This window comes from Pristis pectinata, chromosome 2 (genome assembly GCF_009764475.1).
Source record: "Pristis pectinata isolate sPriPec2 chromosome 2, sPriPec2.1.pri, whole genome shotgun sequence".
Lineage (NCBI taxonomy): Eukaryota > Metazoa > Chordata > Chondrichthyes > Rhinopristiformes > Pristidae > Pristis > Pristis pectinata.
This window is the reverse complement of record NC_067406.1, coordinates 96,827,753-96,838,563: the sequence shown is the minus strand read 5'-3', so window position 1 is coordinate 96,838,563 and position 10,811 is coordinate 96,827,753. Positions and strand designations below refer to the sequence as shown.

Below are 10,811 nucleotides of genomic sequence, written 5' to 3'. Positions count from 1 at the left end.
AAAGCCAATCAAAAAGAATTTTATCAGACTGACCACAATCAGTCTTCCAATAAGACACCAATTTGCTCAACCCAGACCTCTCGTAGAGTCGTGAGTTCGATTTCAGACCACCCTTGTCAAACTTCGGATCGATCCCGGACAAGCCCCCAATTTTGTTACGTACCAGCAACAAAAGAAACACACCAAGTCATGTATAAGTGTTAGAAACTATTTTATGATAATAAGAAAAGTAAAAATGTTAGGTATTAAACATTAACCCCAAAACTAAACTCAAAGTGTGTGTGTGACAAATTCCCAAACTCCAAGTCCAGGAATAGTTCTCAAAATTCAGTTCAGCAAGTCATAAGATGAAACGTGAGCAAAGGCTTTTGCAAAACCACCGTTGACTGAAGAGAAAATGTAGAGAGAGAATAGAGGGAAATTACGAAATCCAAATGTTCCACGACACCTCAGTCACTGATGATCTCCACTGCTTTGTTCTGAAGCATCTGCCACCCCCAAAAGGCATTCGAGACGTGGCTGTCCACAGAAATACCTGTTTCCCTCTACACGTTAACGACAAAGTGGACTCCACTGAATTACTCCACAAATCCATACGTGGATTGTAGTGACAGACGCAGTTATTGTTTTTCATCCATTGATACAGAGACCAGCAGACAGTGTCTCTCTCCCTCTTTCTCTTTTCTGACTGAACAATAAACATCAGCACGTTGTTATCTTGCTCTTGTCATAATGACACCACACACACACACACACACACACACACACACACACACACACACACACACACACACACACACACACACACACGCACACTACTGTACTGTATCTTAAAGGGACATTCACCAGATAGCAACCTAATCCGTAATACTTAGGTTTTACATATTTATTGGTTTTGTAGGCTCTTATCAGTCTTTGGAAATTAGTGCATATCCTTACACTGTTGTCCATTATCCACTCAGTTGTCACTTACTTAAAAAAAGTCATAGAATCATACAACACGGAAACTGGCCCTTTGGCCCAACTCGTCCATGCCAACCAAGATGCCATTTAAGCTAGCCCCATTTGACTAAGTTTGACCCATATCCCCCTAAACCTTTCCTATACATGTACCTTTTTATGTCTTTTGACATCCAAATGCCTTCTAAATGTTGTTATTGTATCTGCCTCAACCACTTCCTGTGGCAACTCGTTCCATACACGTGCTCTTTGTGTGAAAAAGTTGCCCCTCATGTTCCTATTAAATCTCTCCCCCTCACCTTAAACCTTTGCCCTCTAGTTCTTGATTCCCCAACCCTGGGTAAAAGACTGTGTGCCTTTGCCCTGTCTACATCCTTCATAATTTTATACACCTTTGTAAGATCACCCTTCAGTCTCCCATGCTCGAAGGAATAAAGTGCTGGCCTGCCCACCCTCTCTTTATAACAGGGTGCATCCAGTTCTGGCAACATCCTTGTAAATCTTTTCTGCACTCACTCCAGCTTAATGGCATCTTTCTTATAGCAGTGTGACCAAAACTACAAATTACTCTAAGTGTGACTCATTAATGGCTTGTACAACTGCAGCATAGTATCTCAAATTCTATACTCAATCTCCTGACTGATGAGGTCCAGCATGCCAATATACTTCCGTGTCTACCTATGTCACCACTTTCAGGGAACTATGTACTTGTCACCTGGTGTTCTACAACACCTTGGTTTGACTTCCCAACATGCAAAACCTCACACTTAACTGAATTAAATTCCATTTGCCATTCCTCAGCCACTTTCCCAGCTGATCAAGATCCCTCTATAATTTCAGATAACTTCTTCACTGTCAATGATACCACCTATTTCATCTGCAAACTTACTAACTGTGCCTTGTATATTCTCATCTAAATTGTTCATTTAGATGGGCCCATCACCACTAGTCACAGGCCTGCATTCTGAAAAACAACATTCCACCATCACCCTTTGCTTCCTACCATCAAGCCAATTCTGTATCCAGGTAGCTAGCTCTCCCTGGATCGCATGTAATCTAACCTTCCAGGGTAGCGTACCATGCAGAACCTTATCAAAGGCCATGATGAAGTCCATGTAGACTATGTCTACCATCCTGCCCTCATCGACCTTCTTGGTTACTTCTAAAAACTCAAATTCATAAGGCATGATCTCCCATGCACAAAGGCATACTGACTCCTTAATAAACCCATGTCTATCCGAATGGAAGAAGATCTGGAGCATCAGTGGCTGAAGTTGCAGTTTTTTTCACTAGTTTTTCAAGATCAGTTATCCAACAGTTTTTGAAGAAGCAGAACCTGAGCATCTCTTAGAACATAGAACAGTACAGCACAGAAACAGGCCCTTTGGCCCACAATGTCTGTGCCAACCATGATACCAATTGAAACTAAATAAAATTTGCCCCATAAATCTCCTTTAAACTTTCCCCTTCTCACCTTAAATGTATGCCCCCTAGTAACTGACATTTCTAATAGTGGGAAAAAGATTCTGATTATCTACCCTATCTATGCTTCTCATAAATTTATATATTTCTATGAGGTCACCCTTTAGCCTCTGATACTCTAGCAAAAACAATCCAAGTTTGTCCAACCTCTCCTTGTAGCTAATACTCTCCAATCCAGGCAACATACTGGCAAACCTCTTCTGCACCCTCTCCAAAGCTTCCACATCATTCCTGTAATGCAGTGACCAGAACTGCACACAATACTCCAAATGTGACCTAACCAAAGTTTTATGCTGCTGCAACGTGACCCACCAAATATTATACTCAAAGCTCCGACTGATGAAGGCAAGTATGCTGCTGGCCTTTTTTACTACCCTATGCACTTGTGTTGGCACTTTCAGGGACCCAGGGAGAGCTAGCTAATTTTATACAGAATTGGTTTGATAATAGGAGGCAGAGGGTGATGGTGGAAGGTTTATCGGACTGGAGGCCCATGACTAGTGGTGTTTCCCAGTGGTCAGTGCTTTGCCCATCGCTATTTGTCATCTATATCAATGATTCGGATGAGAATGTACAAGACATGGTTAGTAAATTTTCAGATGACACTAAAATAGGTGGTGTCATTGACAGTGAATATAGTTACTAGGATTTACAGAGGTATCTTGATCAGCTGTGTAAGTGGGCTGAGGAATGGCAAGTGTAGTTTAATTCAGATAAGTGTGAGGTGTTGCATTTTGGGAAGGCAAATGAGGGTAGGAGTTTCACTGTGAATAGTAGGGCCCTGGGGAGTGTTGTAGAACAGAGGCACCTAAGAGTACAAGTATATGGTTCCCTGAAAGTGGCATTGCAGGTAGACAGGGTGGTGAAGAAGGCTTTTGGCACGCTGGCCTTCATCAGGCAGGACACTAAGTACAGAAGTTGGGATGTTATGTTGCAGCTGTGCAAGATGTTGGTGAGGCAGCATTTGGAATATTGTGTTCAGTTTTGGTCTCGCTGCTATAGGAGAGATGCCATTAAGCTGGAAAGAGGGCAGAGGAGATTTATGAGGGATGTTGCCGAGACTCGAGGGACTGAGTTATGGAGAGAGGTTGAGCTGATTGGGACCTTTTTTCATTGAAAGCTTGGTTGACATGGACCAGTTGGGCCGAAGGGTCTGTTTCCATGCTGTATGACTCCATGGACTAATACTCTAACATCCCTCTGTAAATCAGTCTTCCTAATGTCCTGCCATTAACTGTGTCATAGAATCATAGAGTCCAGTCTAAGCTAGTCCCATTTGCCCACATTTGGCCTATATCCCTCTAAGTGTTTCCTATTCATATACCTGTCCAAGTACCTTTTAAATTTTGATAATGTGCCTGCTTCAACTACCTCCTCTGGCAGCTTATCCCATATACTGACCACACTCTGGGTGAAAAAATTGCATCTCAGTTCCCTACTAAATCTCTCCCATCTCACCCTAAATCTATGACCTCTAGTTCTTGATTCACCAACCCTGTGAAAAAGACTGTGCTCTTTGACTATGCCCCTCATGGTTTTATACATCCCTATAAGATTACCCCTCATTCTCCTATACTCCAGTGAAAATTGCTCAACCTCCCACAAATGCACGTGGCCTAACCTTGTTCATCGAACTTATTGAAAATCTTCCGAAAATCCAGATAGACTACATCCACTGGTTTTCCCTGATTACTCTCCTCCAGGCATCCTGAAAGAATTCCAATAGATGAGTCAAACATGATTTCCCTTTCATACTTCTATGTTGATGCAATTCAATCATAATATTTTCACAGTGTCTTCATATCACATTCTTTCTAATAGATTCCAATATTTTCTCACCTATTGATGTTAAATGAATGGATCAGTAGTCTCTCCCTTCTTTCACAGTAGGATCACATTCAGTCTGCAGGGGACATTCCAGAATCTTTAGAATTTTAGATAATGATAACCAGAGCATCCAGTATAAGCACTTCTTTCTAAATCCTTGGGATATATTTCTTTATGGCTTCATTAAATTTTCTGGTAATGTCTCCATATCAAGAGTAATTTCTTTTATTTCTTCATCTGTAGTACATTTGGTTCTCCACTATTAATGGCAGGCACAAAGTGTTTGTTTAATTCCTGTGCCATTTCTTTATTTCCCATTATAAATTTTCCAGTCGTTGTCTTTAAGGGACCCATGTTTACTCTTACTAGGTCTTTTCATTTTTATAGACCAGTAGAAGCTCTTAGATTCTATACATTTCTTGCTAATTTAATCTGATATTCTATTTTCTCTTTCTTCATCAATCATCCTTTGTGAAGTTTCAAAACTCCCATTCTTAGGCTTACTGTTTTTACTGGCAATTTTGGAAGCCTTTTCCTTAGGTTTAATACGAGCTTTATTTCGACTCATTATCCACATTTCCTATTCTCCTTTTGTGCCATAAGGAACTGAATATGTGCTGCAATTGTTTATATTTCTTTAGTTGCTAGCTATTGCTATAGTTATTATTGCCATACTCTTTCATATAGTTTCCCGTTCCACCAAGCCCTTCTGTCTTCATAATTTCCTTTGTTTTGATTGAAGACCCTGTTTTCAGATTGAATTACATCATATTTGAACTTATGAAAATGTCTATCCTGTATGGTCACACTTTTCTGGAGGTGCCATTGCACCACATCCAATGGGTCCCCCTGATCTATTCTACTAGTCACATTCTCAAAGGGCAGATTAGAGCATAATATTTCTTTCATATATTCATGTTGGCTCTGCTCAATCATAGAGTCGTAGAGTTATACAGTACAGAAACCAGGCCCTTTGACCCAACTTTGGTCCATGCCAACCAAGATGCCCATCCAAGCTAGTCCCATTTGCCAGCATTTGGCCCATAACCTTCTAAACTTTTCTAATCCATGTACCTGTCCAACTGTCTTTTAAAAGCTGTTACTGTACCTGGCTCAACCACTTCCTCTGGCTGCTCATTCCACATAGATACCACCCTTTGTGTGAAAAAGTTGCTGCTCAAGTTCCTGTTAAATCTTTCCCCTCTCACCTTAAACCTATGACCTCTAGTTCTTGATTCCCCAGCCCTGGGAAAAAGAATGAACGCATTCACCCTATTTATGCCTCTCATGATTTTACACACCTCTATAAGGTCACCTCTCAGTCTCCCAGCTCTAAGGAATAAAGTCCTAGCCTGTCCAACCTCTCCCTATAACTCCCTCAAATTCTGGCAACATCCTCGTAAATCTTTTCTGTACTCATTCCAGTTTAATAACGTCTTTCCTGTAGCAGGGCAACCAGAACTGAACACAATACACCAAGTGCGGCTTCACCAGTGTCCTGTACAACTGCACCATGACCTTCCAACTTTTATACTCAACACCCTGACTTGTGAAGGCTAGCATGCCAAAAACCTTCTTCACCTGTGACTCCACTTTCAGTGAACTCCAAATCCTACTACTGTTTTCAAGGCATTCAATTATTGCATCCTTTCTGGCATTTTCCCTACCTCAGACTAAATGTTCACGCTTCCCATTTTCTCTCTCCCTCCTTTCTTAAGTAATGAGGTCAAATTTATTATTCTCCAATTCTCCAATTCACACTTGCTGGAATGGCTGGATGGAGCAAAGGTGTTCAAATAGAGATTGTGGGAGGAAGGTCAGGAAAGGGAAGTAACAGTGTGAACTATGGGCTGGAGGTAGAATTGTGGGTGAACTGGTGCAGAGACAGAAAAAAATGTTAAAAAGAAAACTTAGAACAGAAATCATGCAACTGGCAGGAATGAGAATAAGTGAGAATAGAAAAGTGGTTTAATTGGAATTGGTGGGTGATAAGAGCCAGCATGATCTGGAAGTGTTGGAGAAGAACTTGTCTCTGACAGAATGGGGATGGGTGGCAATGTATCTGTGAACTGAGTTTGGAGGAGCTGTTGTGCCTTTTTCAACTGGGTTAGTGCAAGGTGTACATTAGTGCTGAGATAATCTGCCGTAACTTGTTACTAAACTCATCCTAAGAGATATTGTTGACAATCAAATGTTACTGTTTGATTCTAAAGCATGGAAGTGCATAAAATGAGCCAGTGTAATTTTTAATGAACAGTGCACCTTTTTACAGGGAACATTCCACAGGCCTCACCTTTTAAAATGCACCATCAGTATTTTGCCTTCTGCCTTCCTACTGCAGGTTATATTGGTAAATATGTATTGTTTTTCTTCAGTGCAGATGAAAAGAAACTGTCCATGAGGTAAAAAGATCTTTTTCCCTATATTGTCGTTGTATTCATGTTGCCAGTTTTTTGGTGGCTGTGTCAGCTCTTTGAGGTTGCTCAGGTTCAATTCTTCCAGTTGCTGTAAAGAAACAGTGATTCTGGAGAAAGGTGCAGTGCTGTCGGATGCAACTAAATACGGATTTTGGAATGGAGAGTAACCAGAGTTTTCCTTCTTTGCTCTAAGGAAATTTTTACATAAAGCATTCTAGCAGCTGATTCAATAGAGTGTTTTAGAGATATCTTAGGCTGTATGTAGACTACTGAATATGTGAGTTTGACAAACCAAGTGTTTTTTTTTGTCCATTCGACATTTTCTAATCTGAGCCAAAGAGCTGGATGCTTGTACATGTTATTACTTTGTAGCCTTTGTAGTGCAGAGAGGAGCTGAAGTGCTTTGGGAGCATAGGTACTGGACTATGCCTGTCAACCCTTGCAACAGTTTTGCCATTTAGTGTGATCTGTGAAGAATATATTGTTGCCACTTATTGTAATTCAAAAGCTATTTCTCTTCAGCTTAGCTTTATGTATCACCAGTTTGTTGATATGTGCTGCTGCAGCTTTGCCATGTTATTTAATATTTAGATTTGCTTTAATGAAACAGAATATTTACAAGAAACAGTTGCATTCTCATCTTTTAATGCAACTTTTAAATTAAACCAGAAAATTTGCTGTTCCTCTTCATCCTGAGGCCATTCCAAATAAGTCTTTGTATTCATCAATTTCCGAAGCTTGCAGAATCTCTGAGGAATGGTCTCCTTTGGGATTGGCTCCAGCAAAACAAGTATGGCTGCATCATTGTTTTCATCAAATAGACGGAAGTGAGTATAGTCAAGCTCATACTTGCACCACTCACTCTGGACAAAATGTTGAGATATAACAAATAATGTTTTCCTGCTTTTTTCAATGGATTCAATTATGTTGTCAATGATCCACTTCCCCGGAATGAAATCACGTTTATGAAGGCAGAGTGTCAGTGGTGGGTGAACACTTTCTAACTCCCTCACCAAGGAGTTTTCCACCCAGTCTGAGTCCATGTCACTGTAAGAAACAAATGCATCATAACAGATATCATTGTTCCTCACTTTTTTTGGTTTCCTCTTTGCTTGTAGCCATGCCCAGGTCATTTGGAGGTACCAGATCCCATGATACCTGTGGCATGCTGTCCCAGCGATTGTTGCTGCCAAAGACACACTCACACATACTAAGACTATGGACCATGTCATGTGACAATCAAAGAAGGAGCGCTTAGTATTTTGCACCAACTGTCCCCTGTGAGTTAGAGGTGAATCACAAACATAGTTTTCTGGTTGGTCCAGCAGTTGTACTGTTATGTAATGATTCATGTAAAGGAGGAATTCACATGAACAAATGTAATTATTTTTTCCAGCCTCCAAAAATTCAAGCTTCTTAAATGTGATGATTTCTTCACCTGTGAGCGAGGTGAGTTTATTGTTGCTGATCTTCAGAATCTGCATCTTTGGTAAATAGCTATCAGCTGGTAAACTTTTAAACTTATTATTGGACACATTTAAAGTCTTGAGAGCAGACAGACTAACCATAAAACTGCTGATGTCATTGTTACTTAAATCCAATACCTCAACATTTGGGGGGAGACATTGTGATATACTTTTTATTTTACAGCTTGAAAGATTTAGAAATTGCAGATTTTTAGACCACTTACATGATGCACTGTTTTCACTGAAGCTATTTTGGCTCAAATCTAAATGGGTAAGAGTAGAAAGTGTTGATAGTTTTGGACTTGTTATACTGAGGGATCTTAATATATTCTTTCTCAGAATAAGGTAACGTAACGACGGCCAAGCTCCAGAACAAACCATTTCTTGCATTATTCTATCACTCAACAAATTGTATGTTAAATCAAGATACTCCACATTCTTTAAGTTCTTGGATACATGACAGGGCATCAGAAACATATTTAGTTTTGTCAATATAGCTGTTTTAATGGGTTCAAGTATTGGACTAATGCCTGAAAGATCATAAAATCCATAAAAGTGTTTAATGGATATATTATTTAATGTTAATGAATGAAGTGAGTTGTTTTTTATATTGTCTATCTTCGGCCATTTCCCAGTTCCTGAAAGCACACAATCTTTCACTACTATCTCTGATAGTTTTGTGTTTTTCATGCAATTTATAAAATTAAGTACAGTGTCATCAGTAAGAAAAGTATTTTGGAAGGTGAATTTTGTGAATGACGAATTGCCTGGAACAGAAAATAACTGACCGTCACCTTCATCAGGAAACATTAAATCTCTTAGCTCTAAGTGGGTGGTGCATCCTGACAAATCTATAAGAATCTGCCGAGCTTGGCCTGTCTTAGTCAGAAATATGTTAAGTAAACTCAATGCAGCGTGGCTTATATTTCTGAAAGAACTGAAAGTTCCTTGCTGATATGAATCCAAATTATTTGCTGTCAAAACAAACTCATCTAGATGTGTAATTCCTACAAAGTCATCTTCCTTTAAATGTGATAGGAAAGGATTGCCAAATTCTAACCAACGGAGTCTTGAGAGATTTGAGAAAATTCTCCCTGATCCCAGAGTTGTGTACCTATTCCCTGAAAGGTTAAGGTATTGCAGTTTGTGAAACTGCTTAAACCAATTCGATGTTACTTTGGTTAAAAGATTTTCAGACAAGTCAAGGTACTCCACTTCTGTGTTGAGCTGGAAAGCATGATCACTGATAGATTGGATTTGATTTGATTGCAACAGAAGTCTTTTCAGCTCTCTGTATGTGATGAAATCTGTGTCATTAATCTGTGAAATGCTGTTGTAGGACAGGTCAAATGTGAATGCCTTTTCAGACACAAGCGGAATATTCTTTAAATTCATCGAAGAGCAGTTGCAGTAGTTGTTGTGATCACAGTTTTGACACATATTGTATGACCTGTCATCTTCTGAGAAAGCTTCACATACAAAACTACACACGAGCAGGAAACACAGCGATGACACTCTCATGTTTTTTTCTGTGGTCTGAAATGGAAAAAATAGCACTGATATTAGTGCAATGCTTATCTCCTGTTTCTTGATGGAATCACTTGATTGTTTTGCTAAACTCTGTAGGATGCTTTTATAACATTAGTACCTTAAACAGGGAATGTTGCTGGGCAAGAGGTTGAAGTGTTGGTGGGAGAGGATTTTGGAGGTATTTTCATATTTCCTTACAACATAGAAGGAAGTCATTCTGCTTGTCAAGTCTATGCTGGTTTACAATGCAATCCCATTCCCTCACTAATTCACCACTCATTTCCATCAGGTCTGTCTGATTCTACCAGTCAACTACACATTAGGGCAATTATCCTACCACCCACGTCTTTGGGATGTGGGAAGAAACCCGAGCACTGGGAAGAAACCCGAGCACCAGGAAAAAACCCAGATGGTCACAGGGAGAATGTGCAAACTCCACAGAAACAGCTCCAGAGGTCTGAATTGAACCTTGGTCACTGGATCTGTGAGGCAGAAGCTTCACTAGATATGTCACTGTGCCATTAGATAGTGATCATAACTCAGTCAGATTCAAGGTAATTATGGAAAGAGATATGTATTGTCCAGAAATACAGGTCCTGAATTGGGGAAAGGCCAACTTCAACATCATAAAACAGAACTTCTCAAAAGTTGATTGAGATAAACCTATGTCCAAATTGTGGGAGTCATTCAAAAATGAAATGATGAGATTTCGGGGCCAACATGCTCCTATAAGAGCATGAACTCCTATCAAATAAGGATGGTAATTCAAGGGATGTCAAGGGATATGAGCATTAAATATGGAAAACAAAATGACGCATATAGCCGACACAGAGAACTGAAAACAGGGAAGGCCCTGCAGAAGTGTAGAAAGTGTAGGGTGCATTTAGAAAAGAAATTAGGAGGGCAAAGAGAGGGAAGGAAATATCACTGGTGAACATGACTTCAGAAATCCCAAAGCATTTTATTAAGTATGTTAAGGGAAGAAGCCCATTAAGGACCTGTCCTTACATATAGGTGGATGTGGGTGAAGTACTTACTCACTTACTCAGGATAAGGACATTGTAGTTGGAGAATTCAAGGGGATGAATAAAATCTGGAATGTGTCATCATTAGAAAGGAGATATTAGAT

General features: G+C 39.8%; 1 protein-coding gene across 1 annotated transcript; it reads right to left on the bottom strand.

The window, feature by feature from the left end:
* Positions 1-7,273: 7,273 nt before the first annotated feature.
* On the bottom strand, positions 7,274-9,651 carry LOC127584118 (toll-like receptor 2). The gene has a single exon (XM_052040705.1). It carries the CDS (start codon positions 9,590-9,592, stop codon positions 7,274-7,276), a length of 2,319 nt encoding a protein of 772 aa, XP_051896665.1. The 5' UTR covers positions 9,593-9,651.
* Positions 9,652-10,811: the final 1,160 nt, after the last annotated feature.

Excerpts from the sequence above, each read along its gene's own strand:
- LOC127584118 (XM_052040705.1), bottom strand. The coding sequence starts at position 9,592 with ATGTGTCAAAACTGTGATCACAACAACTACTGCAACTGCTCTTCGATG.